At 42.6% G+C, this 19,611-nt stretch overlaps 1 protein-coding gene across 1 annotated transcript; it reads left to right on the top strand.

The window, feature by feature from the left end:
• Window positions 1–8: 8 nt before the first annotated feature.
• Window positions 9–18,586, top strand: LOC118219197 (protein NLRC3-like). The gene is made up of 7 exons (XM_035402190.1): window positions 9–55; window positions 4,108–4,177; window positions 7,446–7,509; window positions 8,081–9,564; window positions 9,631–9,956; window positions 13,291–13,296; window positions 18,553–18,586. The coding sequence occupies exons 1-7, from the start codon at window positions 9–11 to the stop codon at window positions 18,584–18,586; spliced, it is 2,031 nt and encodes a 676-aa protein (XP_035258081.1).
• Window positions 18,587–19,611: the final 1,025 nt, after the last annotated feature.

The following is a 19,611-nucleotide window of genomic DNA, read 5'->3' as shown; positions in this document are numbered from 1 at the left end:
ATCATTCAATGGATCATCCAAAACACTTCAGAGGAGAGTTCACAGGTGATCAAAGGTAATGAAGCACGTTCAAATTGAGTTAGAGCTGCAGTTAGAGGATGAGTTTTACTGGAAGCTCTGTCTCCATGTGCTGTGAGTTTGACCTGCAGTAAGAGGATGAGTTTAACTGGAAGCTCTGTCTCCATGTGCTGTGAGGTAGAGCTACAGTAAGAGGATGAGTTTAACTGGAAGCTCTGTCTCCATGTGCTGTGAGTTAGAGCTGCAATAAGAGGATGAGTTTCACTGGAAGCTCTGTCTCCATGTGCTATGAGTTAGAGCTGCAATAAGAGGATGAGTTTCACTGGAAGCTCTGTCTCCATGTGCTGTGAGTTAGAGCTGCAGTAAGAGGATGAGTTTAGTTCACACAGTGATCACTGTTCAGACCTAACCTCTGCAAAGCCAACTAGGCAGAAGAATAAGCTACAGTATTAAGACAAATACAAATTACCAAAAAGTGCTGGGATGGGGCAACATGTAACAAGTGTCATGAAAAAAAAGGGGGGGGGGGGGGGGGGGGGATTTAGAGTGAAATATACAGCGTGTTGGTGGTTAGTCTAGGTATAGTCTGAAGAGATGAGTCTTCAGGCCACGGCGGAAGATGGGTAGTGAGGGGGAGGTTCGGAGAGGGACGGGGAGTTCGTTCCACCACTGGGGAGCTAGGGTGGAGAAGCTCTGTGATCCCTTTGGGCGGGTGGGAGGGGTTACAAGGCGCCCTGCTGCCGCAGAGCGGAGTGGTCGAGCAGGCACATAGAATCGAGTCTCCATGTGCTGTGAGTTATAGCTGCAGTAAGAGGATGAGTTTAACTGGAAGCTCTGTCTCCATGTTTTGTTCACAGGGTTCGGGTAGAGAGGGCAGGGTCACCTGTACCCAGCTGTCTGTCTATAAAAAGTGATCATTCAATGGATCATCCAAAGCACTTCAGAGGAGAGTTCACAGGTGATCAAAGGTAATGAAGCACGTTCAAATTGAGTTAGAGCTGCAGTTAGAGGATGAGTTTAACTGGAAGCTCTGTCTCCTTGTGCTGTGAGTTAGAGCTACAGTAAGAGGATGAGTTTAACTGGAAGCTCTGTCTCCATGTACTGTGAGTTAGAGCTACAGTAAGAGGATGAGTTTAACTGGAAGCTCTGTCTCCACGTGCTGTGAGTTAGAGCTACAGTAAGAGGATGAGTTTCACTGGAAGCTCTGTCTTCATGTGCTGTGAGTTAGAGCTGCAGAAAGAGGATGAGTTTAACTGGAAGCTCTGTCTCCATGTGCTATGAGTTAGAGCTGCAGTAAGAGGATGAGTTTAGTTCACACAGTGAACACTGTTCAGACCTAACCTCTGCAGAGCCAACTAGGCAGAAGAATAAGCTACAGTATTAAGACAAATACAAATTACCAAAAAGTGCTGGGATGGGGCAACATGTAACAAGTGTCATGAAAAAAAAGGGGGGGGGGGATTTAGAGTGAAATATACAGCGTGTTGGTGGTTAGTCTAGGTATAGTCTGAAGAGATGAGTCTTCAGGCCACGGCGGAAGATGGGTAGTGAGGGGGAGGTTCGGAGAGGGACGGGGAGTTCGTTCCACCACTGGGGAGCTAGGGTGGAGAAGCTCTGTGATCCCTTTGGGCAGGTGGGAGGGGTTACAAGGCGTGGTCGAGCAGGCACATAGAATCGAGTCTCCATGTGCTGTGAGTTATAGCTGCAGTAAGAGGATGAGTTTAACTGGAAGCTCTGTCTCCATGTTTTGTTCACAGGGTTCGGGTAGAGAGGGCAGGGTCACCTGTACCCAGCTGTCTGTCTATAAAAAGTGATCATTCAATGGATCATCCAAAGCACTTCAGAGGAGAGTTCACAGGTGATCAAAGGTAATGAAGCACGTTCAAATTGAGTTAGAGCTGCAGTTAGAGGATGAGTTTAACTGGAAGCTCTGTCTCCTTGTGCTGTGAGTTAGAGCTACAGTAAGAGGATGAGTTTAACTGGAAGCTCTGTCTCCATGTACTGTGAGTTAGAGCTACAGTAAGAGGATGAGTTTAACTGGAAGCTCTGTCTCCACGTGCTGTGAGTTAGAGCTACAGTAAGAGGATGAGTTTAACTGGAAGCTCTGTCTCCATGTACTGTGAGTTAGAGCTGCAGTAAGATGATGAGTTTAACTGGAAGCACTGTCTCCATGTGCTGTGAGTTAGAGCTACAGTAAGAGGATGAGTTTAACTGGAAGCTCTGTCTCCATGTACTGTGAGTTAGAGCTACAGTAAGAGGATGAGTTTAACTGGAAGCTCTGTCTCCACGTGCTGTGAGTTAGAGCTACAGTAAGAGGATGAGTTTAACTGGAAGCTCTGTCTCCATGTTTTGTTCACAGGGTCCGGGTAGAGAGGGCAGGGTCACCTGTACCCAGCTGTCTGTCTATAAAAAGTGATCATTCAATGGATCATCCAAACAACTTCAGAGGAGAGTTCACAGGTGATCAAAGGTAATGAAGCACGTTCAAATTGAGTTAGAGCTGCAGTTAGAGGGTGAGTTTAACTGGAAGCTCTGTCTCCATGTGCTGTGAGTTAGAGCTGCAGTAAGAGGATGAGTTTAACTGGAAGCTCTGTCTCCATGTGCTGTGAGTTAGAGCTACAGTAAGAGGATGAGTTTAACTGGAAGCTCTGTCTCCATGTGCTGTGAGTTAGAGCTGCAATAAGAGGATGAGTTTCACTGGAAGCTCTGTCTTCATGTGCTGTGAGTTAGAGCTCCAGAAAGAGGATGAGTTTAACTGGAAGCTCTGTCTCCATGTGCTATGAGTTAGAGCTGCAATAAGAGGATGACTTTCACTGGAAGCTCTGTCTCCATGTGCTATGAGTTAGAGCTGCAGTAAGAGGATGAGTTTAGTTCACACAGTGAACACTGTTCAGACCTAACCTCTGCAAAGCCACCTAGGCAGAAGAATAAGCTACAGTATTAAGACAAATACAAATTACCAAAAAGTGCTGGGATGGGGCAACATGTAACAAGTGTCATGAAAAAAAGGGGGGGGGGGGGGATTTAGAGTGAAATATACAGCGTGTTGGTGGTTAGTCTAGGTATAGTCTGAAGAGATGAGTCTTCAGGCCACGGCGGAAGATGGGTAGTGAGGGGGAGGTTCGGAGAGGGACGGGGAGTTCGTTCCACCACTGGGGAGCTAGGGTGGAGAAGCTCTGTGATCCCTTTGGGCAGGTGGGAGGGGTTACAAGGCGTGGTCGAGCAGGCACATAGAATCGAGTCTCCATGTGCTGTGAGTTATAGCTGCAGTAAGAGGATGAGTTTAACTGGAAGCTCTGTCTCCATGTTTTGTTCACAGGGTTCGGGTAGAGAGGGCAGGGTCACCTGTACCCAGCTGTCTGTCTATAAAAAGTGATCATTCAATGGATCATCCAAAGCACTTCAGAGGAGAGTTCACAGGTGATCAAAGGTAATGAAGCACGTTCAAATTGAGTTTGAGCTGCAGTTAGAGGATGAGTTTAACTGGAAGCTCTATTTTCTTGTTCTGTGAGTTTGACCTGCAGTAAGAGGATGAGTTTAACTGGAAGCTCTGTCTCCATGTGCTGTGAGTTAGAGCTGCAGTAAGAGAATGAGTTTTACTGGAAGCTCTGTCTCCATGTGCTGTGAGTTAGAGCTGCAGTTAGAGGATGAGTTTAACTGGAATCTCTGTCTCCATGTGCTGTGAGTTAGAGCTGCAGTAAGAGGATGAGTTTAACTGGAAGCTCTGTCTCCGTGTGCTGTGAGTTAGAGCTGCAGTAAGAGGATGAGTTTAACTGGAAGCTCTGTCTCCATGTGCAGTGAGTTAGAGCTGCAGTAAGAGGATGAGTTTAACTGGAAGCTTTGTCTCCATGTGTTGTGAGTTAGAGCTGCAGTATGAGGATGAGTTTAACTGGAATCTCTGTCTCCATGTGCTGTGAGTTAGAGCTGCAGTAAGAGGATGAGTTTAACTGGAATCTCTGTCTCCATGTGCTGTGAGTTAGAGCTGCAGTAAGAGGATGAGTTTAACTGGATGATCCGTCTCCATGTGCTGTGAGTTTGAGCCTCAGTTAGAAGATTTAATGGAAGTTTTGTCTTTTAATTTTATCACAGGACCCACTGCTCACCGGAGTCCAGTAATTTTGGAGAAAAGTGTTTCGAGAACCTACATTCCTCAACACAGGTATGATGTATACTTCTTTATCTTCATAGTTTCTTGTGCTATTTTCTTGTGCACTATGTTTGCTTTGAATTTGTTAACATAACAAAAGATGTAGTGCTAATGTGAATATGCTACATTTAACCCTCCTAAGGATAAGACTCATTATCTAATCAGGTTCATTAATGTTGTAGAGTTTTACCTGGCCATCCTTGGCTCACAGAACGACCAGATTTTTTAAGCATTGTTATGCTCATCTGTCTAGGGATTTTGACTGCATTTCTGAAAGCAGCTGCAGGTTAGGAATCATGCGGTCTTGACCGATCCAAGGATCTGCTCAGTAACGAACAACCCAGTCGTGTTACTATAGTTCAGTTAGTTATGGTTAAAATCAGTGTCTTGAAGTGCGGTTTGGTGCAAAATTAAGAATCAGTTTTTCCAACTCAATTTTTTAAAACCCGAGTAGTATCTCCAAAATCATCATTACATTACATTTATTTAGCAGACACTTTTATCCAAAGCAACGCACAAAAGTGCATTTCATGGTCATGGACAACTACAAAACACAGGTACAATACTCATTTCATACAGATATTTATAGCCAAGAACACAGTTCAGTTAACACAGTGAACACTATTCTGACCTAGGTTATGCCAAGCCAAACTAGGGAGAATAACAAGCTACAATATTAGGACAAATACAAAAAGTGCTGGAATGGGGGTACATGTAACATGAGTGTCATGAAAGGGGGGATTTAAAGTGAAATGATTCACAGATCAGATTGTTAGCAGTTAGTCCAGGTATAGTCTGAAGAGATGAGTCTTCAGACTACGGTGGAAGATGGGTAGTGAGGGAGAGGTTCAAAGAGGAGCAGGGAATTTGTTCCACCACTGGGGAGCTAGAGTGGAGAAGCTCTGTGATCCCTTACTCGGGTGGGAGGGGGTACAATGCGCCCTGCTGCTGCAGAGCGAAATGGTCGAGCAGGCGTATAGAATCAAATCATGTCCTGCAAGTAGATAGGGGCCGTCCTGTTGGCTGAAATGATGCATCAGTCAAGAGCAAACGCTGCACTTCAAACATGAGGCTATGGACCAGCTGCATGTTTGGTGTTTGTAATTATCCATCCCTGTGAGAAAACCTCAAGCCAGGATATGATTGTTTCTGATAAAGATTTCACACACAGCTACAGCACACCATTTCATGTAGGGATGCACCGAAATGAAAATTCTTGGCCGAAACCGAAAATAAGGAAACTCTAGGCCGAATACCGAGTACCGGTATTTTTTAATTTATTTGCCCATTTGTACCACTGCATAAATTAAATCAATTTTGCTTTTGATTTATGCTTTTCAATGACAAAATTAAATTACAAAACGACAAGGTGATGAAAAAACTTTTATTAGTCTATTGAACATTCAGTCCTTTGCAGCAGACATTATACCAAAAAAGCACAATAACTGGGGTAATGAACATCGAGGGCAGGGAGTGTCAGAGGCGTCACTAGGGGGGTGTGGGGGGTGCGGACCACACCGGGTGACACCATCAGAGGGGGGTGACACCGAAATGACTGGCAATACATTTTTTGTGCAGTGTTTTGTGTAGCGACGTTGTTGAAACAGCTAATTTCTCCGGTGCAGTTTACTGCCGGTTGATTTAATTAGCAGTATTAATGTGATGAGAAGCGCTTTGTCGTTTGAATGCATAACCCACCATCAACATCGGGTGACACCAACGATTGACTGCACCGGGTGTCACCATCCCTAGTGATGCCACTGGGGAGTGTTCCACAGAAAGCTGATATACTAGTATAATATTCAGTAAAAATCTTTTTTTGAGGTAATTCAAGATCTTTATTATTTTCCTTTGTACAATACAAGAATACAATAGCTAAAAAAAACAAATAAAATGAGAAAACACACATCATTCAACCAACATGATTTCCAACCATAGATGGTCACCTGTAGCCTAACGGTGTATTATACAGTCTATTTCATTTCTACCGAACGTAATTTCAAGAAATATTCAGTGCCGATTGTTGACTAATCAAGGGAAATGTAAAATACATAACTGTACAAATAGGCTACTAGCTGCATGCTGCGTGTATTAGCCATTCTAAATGCACACAAAAAGGCGCTGTTTGAAATAAACGTCGAAGTGCGAGATGCGTGTGCACGAACAGGGGAGTCAGTTCACTTCGAGGATACTGTATTCGCTGCAACACCGGCATCAATGTCATCAATAGCCACAGGAAAGCAACAAAACAGCGTCACATTTATTTCTATACTTTTGTTACAGTAAAAACACACACACACACACACAAATTCGGTCAAAATTTTCGGCATTTCATTTTCTTTAGGCCAAATACCGAACGTGTTATTTTTTGCTATTTTCGGCTGAATATTGTCGGTGACCGAAATTTCGGTGCATCCCTAATTTCATGTTCTTATTTCACACAGCTATAGCACACCTCTTCATGTGTTTATTTCACACACTGAGACAGCACACCTCTTCATGTGTTTATTTCACTCTGATACAGCACACCTCTTCATGTGTTTATTTCACACTGATACAGCACACCTCTTCATGTGTTTATTTCACACTGATACAGCACACCACTTCATGTGTTTATTTCACACTGATACAGCACACCTCTTCATGTGTTTATTTCACACTGATACAGTACACCTCTTCATGTCTTTATTTCACACTGATACAGAACACCTCTTCATGCGTTTATTTCACACTGAGACAGCACACCTCTTCATGTCTTTATTTCACACTGATACAGCACACCTCTTCAGGTCTTTATTTCACACTGATACAGCACATCTCTTCATGTGTTTCTTTCACACTGAGACAGCACACCTCTTCATGTGTTTATTTCACACTGAGACAGCACACCTCTTCATGTGTTTTTCACATTCTGTTACAGCACACCTCTAAATGTGTTTATTTCACAATGATACAGCACACCTCTGTGTGTGTTTATTTCACACTGATACATCACAACTCTTCATGTGTTTATTTCACACTGATACAGCACACCTCTAAATGTGTTTATTTCACACTGATACAGCACACCTCTAAATGTGTTTATTTCACACTGATACAGCACACCTCTTCATGTGTTTATTTCACACTGACACAGCACACCTCTTCATGTGTTTATTTTACATTCATACAGCACACCTCTTCATGTGTTTTTCACATTCTGTTACAGCACACCACTACATGTGTTTATTTCACACTGATTCAGCACACATCTTCATGTATTTATTTCACACTAATACAGCTGACCAACAGCCCTGTGAAGCAGAAGGATCTCACTGACTCACTGGAGAGAGATGAGCCGCACAGTAAGAGTTTTCACTCATTGCTACTGTGTGTCCATTTGAATGCTGAAATGAGCTTAGCAATCGAATATAACAGAGTAAAATGTTTTGATTTTTAGCATCTACACTTTCATAATAGTGTTTTACATCAACAGTCTTACATCAACCATCACACACTACATGTACACAACGGTGTTTAAATTAAAATACTGCATCCAGCAGTGATTATGGGGCAAGCAAATGCACATTAAATGCAGATTAAATGTCCCTGAAAGAGATTCAAATCTGGTCTGAGTTTTTATTCAGGATTAATGAGCACTGAGCATAAAAATTATAAGATGATTAAATTACTACATGACCCATGAAGACCATATTTACCACATCATACTATGAAAAATTAAGAAATTGAATGTGATAAAGGAATTGAATCCTTTTTCATCGTTTGATATGTTTTCATTTTGTGTATAGAACACACTGTGAGAAGTGTGTAACACCTTAAGAGGTGTGTGTACCATTGTGACAATGGACTGCATATGTATTTTTTATTGTCTGTTCTGTTATTTTAAACATTGCTTCTCATATTTCGTCTCCTCAGATAAATCCATAGAAAAAGCCCAGCAGGCACTGAAAACTGCTCTGAAGAAGAAGTGTGAACACATATTTGAAGGTTTAGCAAAGCAGGGCAACCCAGCCCTCCTCAATGAGATCTATACAGAGCTCTACATCACAGAGGGGGGAAGTGGGGGGGTCAATGATGAACATGAGATCAGACAGATTGAGACAGCATCCAAGAGACAAACCACACAGGAGACTGCAATCCTCTGCAATGACATCTTTAAGCCTTTACCTGGACAAGAGAAACCGATCAGAACTGTGCTTACAAAGGGCATCGCTGGTATTGGGAAAACAGTCTCTGTGCAGAAGTTCATTCTGGACTGGGCAGATGGAAAAGCCAATCAGGACATTGATTTCATCTTCACTCTTCCTTTCCGAGATCTGAATCTGAAAAAAGAGAGAGGATTCAGTCTGATGCAACTTCTACAGCACTACTTTCCACAACTGAAAGAGATCAAGAGTATTGAAGATGATGGTGTCAAAATTGTGTTCATCTTTGATGGTCTGGATGAGTGTCGACTTCCTCTAGATTTCCAAAGCAATGAGATCTGCTGTGATATAACAGAGTCATCATCAGTGGATGTGCTGCTGGCCAACCTCATTAAGGGGAATCTGCTTCCCTCTGCTCTCCTCTGGATCACCACCCGACCAGCAGCAGCCAATCAGATCCCTCCTAAGTGCGTCCACCAGGTGACAGAGGTACGAGGATTCAATGACCCACAGAAGGAGGAGTACTTCAGGAAGAGACTCAGAGATGAGAAAAAGGCCAGCAAAATTATCTCACACATAAAGTCATCCAGGAGTCTCTACATCATGTGTCACATACCAGTCTTCTGCTGGATTTCTGCCACTGTACTGGAGACAATGTTGGGTAAAATAGACAATAGAAAAATGCCTAAAACTCTGACTGAAATGTACACACACTTCCTGCTCATTCAGACTAATGTGAATAATGAGAAGTATCATGGCACCAATGAGACAACCCCAAAGATAATGTCAGCATCAAATACAGAAATCATCCTGAAACTGGGGCAGCTGGCTTTACTACAGCTGGAAAGGGGCAATCTGATATTCTATGAAGAGGACCTGAGAGAGATGGGCATTGATGTCAGTGAAGCTTCAGTGTACTCTGGGGTGTGCACAGAGATCTTTAAAGAGGAGTGTGGGTTGGGTGAGGAGAAGGTCTACTGCTTTGTGCATCTGAGCATTCAGGAGTATCTGGCTGCCTTGTTTGTGTTTCATTCATGTGTGAATGAGAACAGAAATGTACTCAGAGCAGAAGAATCAAAACCTCGCAGTGACAGAGTGCAGCTGTCTGATTTACACAGGACTGCAGTGGATCAGGCCTCAGAGAGTAAGAATGGACACCTGGACCTTTTCCTCAGATTCCTTCTAGGCCTCTCTTTGGACTCCATTCAGACTCTATTAGGAGGAATACTGACACAGACAGGAAGCAGATCACCTGTACTAGATTGGATAAAAGCACTATATAAATACAGTCTATTTACCATTTACCATTTAGATCCACAGACAGGAAGCAGATCAGAGAGCATTGAGAAAACAGTATTGTACATAAAGGAGAGGATCAAAAAAGAATCTTCAGCAGAGAGGACCATAAATCTGTTCCACTGTCTCAATGAACTGAATGACAACTCTCTAGTGGAGGAAGTCAAGAAGTTCCAGAGATCAGGAAAACTCTCTAATGAACAGCTGGAACCACACCAATGTTCAGCCCTGGCCTTTGTGTTACTGATGTCAGAGAAGATCCTAGATGAGTTTGACTTGAAGACCTACAACACATCAGCAGCAGGTTATCAGAGACTGCTACCAGTAGTCGGGAACTGCAGGAAGGCCATGTGAGTATGGTGTAATAATTAAAGTAGATAATTACAGCATGTTTTTATAAACAATTCATAGTTAAAGTGAAAATAGAATATAATAAAAGAGAGGCTAAAAATATATGTTTTGAGCCTAGCTTTAAATAAGGTGATAGTGTCTGCGCCCCGAACATGGGCAGGCAACTTATTCCACAGGAGGGGAGCACGATAGGAGAAGGCTCTACCACCTATGGTACTTTTAGATATTCTAGGAATAACAAGGAGGCCTGCACCCTGCGAACAGACCGTTCGTGAGGGAATATAAGGAAGAAGTAAATCATTTAAGTACAAAGGGGCAAGACCATGTAAGGCTTTAAAGGTAAGAAGTAGTATCTTATAGTCTATTTGGAATTTAACTGGCAACCAGTGAAGCAATGCTAACACTGGGCTGATGTGTTTGAATCTCCTTGTTCTAGAGAGAATACGAGCTGCTGCATTTTGAATTAGCTGGAGCCCTTTCAGAGAGGAATTTGCACATCCAGACGAAAGAGCATTGCAGTAATCTGATCTTGAAGTAACAAAAGCATGAGCTAGCTTTTCTGCATCATGTAAGGACAGTATTTTCCGAATTTTTGAGATGTTTCTCAAGTGATAAAAAGCAACCCTGAACCAAGAGAGTGCCTGTCCACGGAGGCCTACAAGATTTTCAAGTCTATCCAGAAGGATGAGGTGATCAACTGTGTCAAATACCACACTTAAGTCTAAAAGCACAAGTGCAGAGATGCAGCCATGGTCAGAAGCGAGGAGTAGATCATTGAGTACTTTGACCAGGGCTGTTTCAGTGCTGTGAGAGGGTCTAAAACCAGATTGAAAAACCTCCAATATATGATTGGAGTGCAAAAATGAACCAAGTTGTTTTGAAATGGCCTTTTCTAGTATTTTAGAAAGGAACAGGAGGTTCGAGATAGGCCTGTAGTTAGACAGGTCATTCACATCCAAGTTTGGCTTCTTAAGAAGGGGTTTGATGGCTGCAATTTTAAGAGTCTGTGGTATGTGTCCAGATGCTAAAGACACATTGACAATACGTAACATTGGTGTTCCAATCACTGTTAATAGCTCCTTGAAAAGCTTCTTAGGGATAGGGTCTAGAAGACAAGTAGAAGATTTTGAGGTATTAACTATGGCATTAAACTCCATGAGATCTATTGGAGCAAAAGAGTTCAGATAGGCCGCCTGTCTTTCTGAAGATTCTTCTGAAGATTCTGCATCCATGCGTTGAGCGGATGGAAGGGCAGACCCTATATAAGGGGTGGTAGGAGAACTTTGAATCTTGCCCCTGATTTTTATAATTTTGTCATCAAAGGGTGGGAGCCAAGAAATCCCCACAGTGCACAAATGAGCCTGGGAGCTCATTAATAAAAGCATTTGCAGTCCTGGAGGAAAGCTTACAGTTAAGGTAGAATGAAGGATCTGGTGACACATGACAGACTTGTGAAAGTTGGAAAGTAATTAAATAATGGTCTGATAGCACAGGGTTTTAGGCATACCTGCTATATTTGCTATTTCTGTATCATAAGTTAAGACCAGATCAAGAGTATGGTTATGAGAATGTGTGGACTGATGTATATGTTGATCGAAGCCAATAGATTCAGTGATAGACAAGAGTGCTGATCTGAGAGGATCACCTTCACTATCCATGTGAATATTGAAGTCCCCTCCAATTACTACTTTATCTGAATTAACAACCAGGCTGGAAAGGAAATCAGCAAACTCAAGTAAAAAGCCACTGTATGGCCCTGGTGGCCTATATACAATTGCAAGAATAAAACGGACTGCTTTTTTGTCTGGATGTGCAAAACTGAGAACAAGCACTTAAAAAAAGTTACATTTGAAGCCGGATTTCAAAATAGCAAAAAAAAATTTAAATGATATACAGCAGCAAACCACCGCCACGACCCGTCAGACGGGGAACGTGAGTATAGCTGTAGCCAGGAGGGGTGGATTCATTTAAGGCAATATACAGTTTTAAGCCAAGTTTCAGTCACACATAAGATTTAAACTTGGTGATCAGTAATTAATTCATTTACAAGAGTTGCCTTAGGGGCTAGTGATCTGATAGTAATTAATCCAATTTTTAGCTGAGTTTGGTCAGCCGCATTATTAGTAGAATAACAAGGTCTGTTTTTTTGCAGATTAGCCATACAAACACCCCTATGGTCTTTATTGAACTAACATTTGTCCTTAACTTTGACTTGTACAAGTAAACACAAATGTTACACTTATTCTTATCTAACTCAGTTTGGTGAAGTAGTTCGAACTGTGTTTGTGTAGAAAGAAGAATCCCTCCTTTTAAATGTCAGTCAGTTAAGGACGAATGTTGATTGAATCAAATCCATGTTTTTCAAAAGGGGGGAAGAATCCCGCTTTTATGCCTAGTCCATGCATAGATAATTTGTGAGTGGGAGATGACCAGAGAGAGCCTGCTCAGTCTGTACCCCTCTTACATTGTTCAAGAAGATGAGATATTTTTTCAACATTATGATTAATGTAATGCTGGGTTTGGTTTGGGAGAGGCAAGTGTGGTTATGAATGAAATGTTTGTGTTACTGTATTGTGAGATTAGGTCAGGCAGTAAATGCACCATGTTACAAGGCCAGTAGTGCCACCCTGGTCTCTGCTTTATTCTGGTGTACGCTGTCCCAGAATCCAATAGTGCCTGTAGACAGAGTGAAAATGGGAAGGTAGAGGAATTGTAGGATATAAGGGGTGTCAGGGTGAGGTCTTCTCAGGGGACTGTTAAAGTGCCTGTTTTTGAGGTAATTCTGTGGCTTATCTCAGGCTAAAGTCTGGCCTGTACAAGGTTCTGAAGTTTCCTAAAGCCTGGAAAAAGCTATATGGTGTCTCCTTGGACAGCACCATCAAATGTATCACTATTCCAACAAAACTAACTCAAATTTGAATCTGGCTTTTGCTGCGTATTGGTTTGCAATGCTGTGGGAAGTTTCTCACAGTTACCAGCAAAAGTAAAGAAGCAGAGCCTAACTCACTATCCACCCTGAAAGACTTGTGTTATTTCTTGCATCTTTACTTTTGGTTGTATCTCTGACAAATGTCAGAAGAAAGGGGGCCATTTGGGTAAGAATCTCATCTGTAGAACTGTCAGACTTCTGTCCAACAGGACGTCTAATCCTCAGGCCTAAAGTGCTGCAGTTGGAGATTGGAGCAAAGTCATTTTCCTCACAGCATCAGTAACTTTAAATCCTCAATATCACTCTTCATCACTCAATGCAATTACTGTTACATTGCACACATCAGATTTTACAGTATATTGCGCTATTTAATCATATAATAATATATAAACTCTTTTTTGCAGACTGAACAGGTGTGACCTCACAAAGAAGTCCTGTGAAATTGTGGCCTCTGCTCTCCAGTCATCAAATTCACCCCTGAGAGATCTGGACCTCAGCTACAATAACCTGGGAGATTCAGGAGTGAAGCTGCTCTGTGCTGGACTGATGAGTCCAAACTGTAAACTACAGACACTGGAGTGAGTAGTGCTGTGTACTGTGTGACCTTAACTAAATAGAATTAGTGATTTTGGATCTGTGCAGTGAAATATAGGGTTGCCATGTTTGTGGTTCCTGACCATAACATAGGGTTTCAGTGGAGTCCGTAGTATCAGGTCACAGGTGATGACTGAATGCTGGATGCATGATTGACATTGTAAAATATTGACCACTTCAGTACAGTAATATGTTTCACGTCTATCATAACATAACAAAAATAACATAACATAATGACAAGAACAGGCCATTCAGCCTGACATGCACCCCATTTTCCTACCTACCACTAGTGCTTGGTTTACATACAAACTAGATAGTATCCAGCATCGTATCAAGCCCGGTCTTGACAACCCCCAGAGTTTCTGCCTCTGGACTGATGAGTCCAAACTGTAAACTGCAGAGACTGGGGTGAGTAGTTCTGTGTACTTCAACAGCAGTTGGCTTTATTTATCTTGCTAGACAGAGGGTAGAGGTTGCACAGGGTCATTATATAGCAGGAACACAAGGAGACTCCTCACTGCTAAATAGAGCACAGGGTCATTATATAGCAGGAACACAGTGAGACTTCACTGCTATATAGAGCATAGGCTCATTATATAGCAGAACACAAGGAGACTCCTCACTGCTATATAGAGCACAGGGTCATTATATAGCAGGACCACAAGGAAACTCCTCACTGCTATATAGAGCACAGGGTCATTATATAGCAGGACCACAAGGAGACTCCTCACTGCTATATAGAGCACAGGGTCATTATATAGCAGGAACACAAGGAGACTCCTCGCTGTTATATAGAGGACAAGGTCGTTATATGCACCTTTAGCTGCTTCTAACAAAACTGGCAGCAACCCACCATACTGTCCATAGCCCAGCTCCCAAACACCATCTAAAAGCACCCTCCCCTTGGCCTGGAAGCTAGGCCTCTTATAGAGCCCATGTTTAGGTAATGGCCCACAGCTGATATGATTGCAATGAACCACAGCTGCAGCTATACCAGTCTGTAGGGCCGATGCTGCCCCCTGGTGGACAGCACCCCAATTCCCTTCCTGGCATCACATGTTAAACAGGCAAGAGCTTTGAGGATATGCTGTGGGGCACTCAGAACAACACCAATTAATGCATTACTAATGAGATGGGAGAAATACCACTGAGGCATAGATGGATTAAACTTGCTTTGCATAACTGGATTAAGTTTAAATGATCTAGTGTAGATCACCCTGCTAAGCATCCTATTGAGGACACATGGGAAGTGGACATGCAAGGGCAGAAAGAGGAGAAAAGCTCTTATTAATTGTGCAAGTATGCAATGGGGAAAGCTACAATTAAAGGGGAAAAGACATGGCTCCTTCAACCTGCTGGTCTGTCATCTCCCCTTGGTTTCTTCTGGATCCTGTAATAGACCTAGCTGTGTTAGGAAAGAACAGAACTGACACAGAGGACCTCTTACAGTAAGTTCAGCTGACGCACAGCTGCAGCAAGTGTGGGGTGGATATCTGCAGATCCTCAGTATCACTCTTCATCACTCAACACGATTACTGTTACATGGCACATATCAGATTTTACAGGATATTGCGCTATTTAAACATACAATAATATATAAACTCTTCTTTGCAGACTGAACAGGTGTGACCTCACAGAGAAGTCCTGTGAAATTGTGGCCTCTGCTCTCCAGTCATCAAACTCACCCCTGAGAGATCTGGACCTCAGCAACAATAACCTGGGAGATTCAGGAGTGAAGCTGCTCTGTGCTGCACTGATGAGTCCAAACTGTAAACTACAGAGACTAGGGTGAGTAGTGCTGTGCACCGTGTGACCTTAATTAAATAGAATTAGTGATTATGGATCTGTGCAGTGAAATATAGGGCTGCCAGCTGAGCCGGTTTTAGCCTGCTGTATTAGGGTGGGCTGGTAGAAATAATAGGTGGGCAACTTGGGCGCAGTTTCGTCACTAGGATTGGTGTCACCCAGTGCGCTCGACGGGGGGACGGGGTGCTGTTGGTTTCTGTCCGGTGGGGGGGGGGGGGGGGGGGGGGGGCGCGTGTTATGCATTAAATTCATATAGCACTTCTCGTCACATTAAAGACCATCTTGCAGGTTTAATTTTTTACGAAATGTATACTTAACCTTGTCTGTAAATGACCATTTGAAAAGTTAAAAAAGTTAATGCAGGCTTGAATAATTTTTACAAGACATAAGGGCACAAATTCAGAGGAACCACAACAGCCACAGACACTCAGACAGCATCTGAAGTCTTTCCTCAAAACTTTAATCTTTCATACCAGGAACCAGTTTGGTTTCCCTTCTTTCAACCTTTTCCAGATCCTCTATATCTTTCTTGTAGTACAGTCCCCAGAACTGCACACAATTCACTAAGTGTGGTCTGACAAAGGTATTGTATAAAATAAGTATAACTGTATAAGGATTTACAGGGCTCCAGACTAACTTTTTACATTGGATGCACTGGTGCGCCTAACTTTTTCATTTAGGTGCACCAGCACATAATTTAGTTATACCCAAATTTTTTCACCGCGCCTTATGGCGCCGTAATAGTACATTTTAAGTGTTACCTTTTTTGTCAGTTCCCATACACATTGGTAATTTCTTAATGCATTATGTAAATGATTGTAAACGGGAATAAAGGTGCAGATAAATGTTTTTTCTTTATTTAAATCACAGCACAAACAAGAAGTGGCAATAACCTCAATTGTTTAAAAAATAAACTTAAAAAGTGCTGATGTTTAAACTCAAACTCAAATAACTCAAATAAAAGTGTGCGCTGCTCCCGGAGGAGTACAGGGCGCGGTTTAACACATACACACTAGTGATGCGCGGATCGGCTCTGACGTCCTCCGAATCCACATGTACGCATAAATCATCCACCCGCCACCCACCCGAACAAATTATTTTCTCTGATTTAGAGACCCGCACCGATCACACATTACCGCGATTTCTCATTATTTCGCAGCTGTTGCATATGACATACCCAGCACTTGACTCGTCATTCACTAAATCGCTCCCACACAGAACCTTTCTGCCCTTCCTTTTTTTAATTCTCCTTTTTTAATTTTCTCTCAGATCTTTTTTGCCTCCATTGCTGCAAATGGATGCTGCAATTAGCGCAGCGAGAGTCTAGTCTGCTAATTCGCGCCTGACGAAAAATGAAGCTTAAAATATGTTCACCTTTTAGAGAATGTAATTAATATTTTCATCATTAATGATGTATTATTTCACCCACCCATAACCCATCGGCTATTAATCAGAATGTTAATTTTTATGACTCGCCCCACCCGATCCGCAGATTAACCGTGGTGCCCGCGGATATAACTGCGATCCGCGCATCACTAATACACACATGCCTTATTTTTTTCCCCACCCGCATTCAGCGAAGAAGAATATCAGGGTCAGAGCCAATCAGAGGCAGAGTAGGGGCGGGTCTTCGCAGAATGCGGGTTTGGAAAAAAAATAACGCTACACACACACACAGACAGACAGACCTGCTAAATGTCAGGCGCACCGGTGCGACCAATGAAAATGTTTAGTCGCACTTGACAGATTTTTGGTCGCATGTTCAACCAAAATGGTCGCACTCTGGAGCCTTGATTTATACTCACTACTATCCCAGCATCCTGTTGGCTTTTTTACTGCAACAGCACAGTGCCTAGAACCTGAAAGGATTTGATCAACTATCACTCCCAGAATTCCAATGTTGTTCCTCCCATAAAGTAATCTAGCCTGATGTTTTTATTTCCCACATGTAGAACTTTACATTTAGCCTCATTGTGTTTCATTTGCCAGGTTTCTGCCCACTTCTGGATTCACTTCTGTCACATATTGCAGTCTTCATCTATCCCCATTATTCACTACCTGCTATGAACTCTAATGAAATCCATACTTATACCCCACTCTCTTTCTCATGCTGACCTTGTGATGAAGATGAGTTGTACTCCTTCACAATACACACCTGTGTGTGCTACAGGGTTGTGGTGTTTCTGAAGATATTGAGCATAAAATGAGATATTATCAGGGCTGCGTTTACCCATCTTGAGGCCCTGGGCTACGCAGCTCAGAGGCCCCCCCGCCGCGGCGACGCACGCACGCACGCAAAGATACGCAACACAAGACAACCCCATAATAAGCCAGTGCAAAGAGGCCATGGGAAAATACACACCAACGCCATACAAAAGAATGCCAATTATAGTCATACTGCAAACACACAACGGCAGGATAATCAAAATTTGAGCAGTTTTATCACACGGCAAACAGTCCACAAAAGATAAACAACATTCTAATTATATTTGTATGAGAAATACATATGGGCATCGCTGAATAGAATATCGTAGTCATTTTTGTTTATAAACTACACGATAATATTCAAGACTTAAACTAGCATATTAAAAAAAAATCTGACTCACCAGTGATGTCATTAAAAGGCCTTTTTCCTGCTTTTCTTTGCAAAATCCTTAATTAAATCCTTAAAATCCAGCTGGCGCAGCAGATCATGCTCAATGGACAGAATGGTCAACCCGTTCAGTCTATTTTCCTCAATGGATGCCCTCAGTCTGTTCTTAATAATGCCCAACTTGGAAAATGATCTTTCTCTGGTGGCATTTGAAATAGGAAGAGTGAGATAAATTCGGAGTCAATGTCCACGTTTGGGAAAGCACTTTGGAGTTGTTTCTCTCTCAGTAAGACCATCAGGTTTCTTGGTGACAGATCGTCAGTTGTTGTGTCGCAGAATTTAATGAACTGAACAAGCTCATCCTCGAAAACATCCTGTAAATCGGTGCTGTATTTTTTCTGAAGATTGCGGCTCGCTTCACGTATTTCAGACACAGACAGGCTCTTGAGATGGGTTAAAAAGCCAAAATAGTCACAAGTCTCTGTGTAGGACTTATGTCTTGCTTGCAAAGCACTTGTTAGTTTCTCAATTATGACTAAAAATACCTCGACACGAAACTCCTCAGCTCCAATTAGAATGTGGTCAGGTGCACTGGAATCATCTGCTCTCCGTTTTCTCTTCGCCTGCCGAGTTACCACAGACCTGTATTCCTGTGTTCCTCCCATTTCCTTAGCCTGCGTCTCCAGGTCTCCAAACTGGTCGCGTAAACCTGCCACAAAATCTGACAGTGATCGCAGCATATCCACAGCCGTAACGAGATCCACATCTACCTTCTGGAGGATAGTACTCGTTGTCTGAATTCTTTGTAATACTTTGTTCCACAATATACACAAGAAAGCTGTCTCTAATCGGTTCATTTTGTTAGCCAGAGAGCGTGCCTCGTCACGCGTGAGAGCATTCTGAGAATCATCATCTGATATGTTTATTAGCGAATTCAATATTGGGATGGCAGGTATGCCATCCCGCCAAGTTACGCCTTGGCGGGGGCATGCCCCATACCTATACAGCACTGAGAGTTTGGCACTTTTCAGGGTTCCCCACAGAAATAACCACAACTGCCATTGACACTCAGCCCTTAAAAACATTAAATTCTGTACATTCTGACCCCATTTCAACAGACACATTTCATAAACAACTTCACATGTCCACACAATGAAGCCCCAAACTAAGGGGATTTTGCGTTTTCTCCTTCTTCTCTTTCTTCTTCTTCTTCTTCTTCTTCTACTTCTTCTTCTCATTCTTATTTTTCCTGCCGCCTATCCCACTAATAACATGTCTCCCCATTGGACATTTTATCGACACCCGCCAAATCTGCACCTACACGACCCAATGAAAAACTTGCATACACACGCAATATACCCATACCTTTTTACTCTGAAACATTTTCAGTACAAACAGCTAGTCCGCCTGTGGCCTAGTGGGTAAGGTTACAGTCTTGTGAACACAGGGTCCCAGGTTCAGGTCCAGCTAGGAACGCGTTTCTTTAACCTGCTTTTAATAATTGTCTACTACTTCTCAATTATTGCTTTTGCACCATATCTACCCGCCGTTAACCGAACGTATACACTGAATTATGACGTACCGTCTGCACATTCAGTTATTAACCGGCTCCGGTTGAAGGATTGAATACCGCCTCGTCCTCAGGCAGATAATTCCCTCTTTTACACTAACGTTTTCTCACGCTCTTTATATTTGCTTTACCAAAACTCGCTCACGGCCACCCATATTCATT

This window comes from Anguilla anguilla, chromosome 19 (genome assembly GCF_013347855.1).
Source record: "Anguilla anguilla isolate fAngAng1 chromosome 19, fAngAng1.pri, whole genome shotgun sequence".
Classification (NCBI taxonomy): Eukaryota; Metazoa; Chordata; class Actinopteri; order Anguilliformes; family Anguillidae; genus Anguilla; species Anguilla anguilla.
Note: the sequence above shows the minus strand (reverse complement) of the source record. Positions and strands in the feature narration are given on the sequence as shown.

Bases quoted from the DNA above. Each gene is read 5' to 3' on its own strand.
- LOC118219197 (XM_035402190.1), top strand. From the start codon at position 9: ATGGATCATCCAAAACACTTCAGAGGAGAGTTCACAGGTGATCAAAG. The intron at 4,178-7,445 runs GTATGATGTATA...ACACTAATACAG, and splicing joins ACCTACATTCCTCAACACAG to CTGACCAACAGCCCTGTGAA. The intron at 7,510-8,080 runs GTAAGAGTTTTC...TCGTCTCCTCAG, and splicing joins GGAGAGAGATGAGCCGCACA to ATAAATCCATAGAAAAAGCC.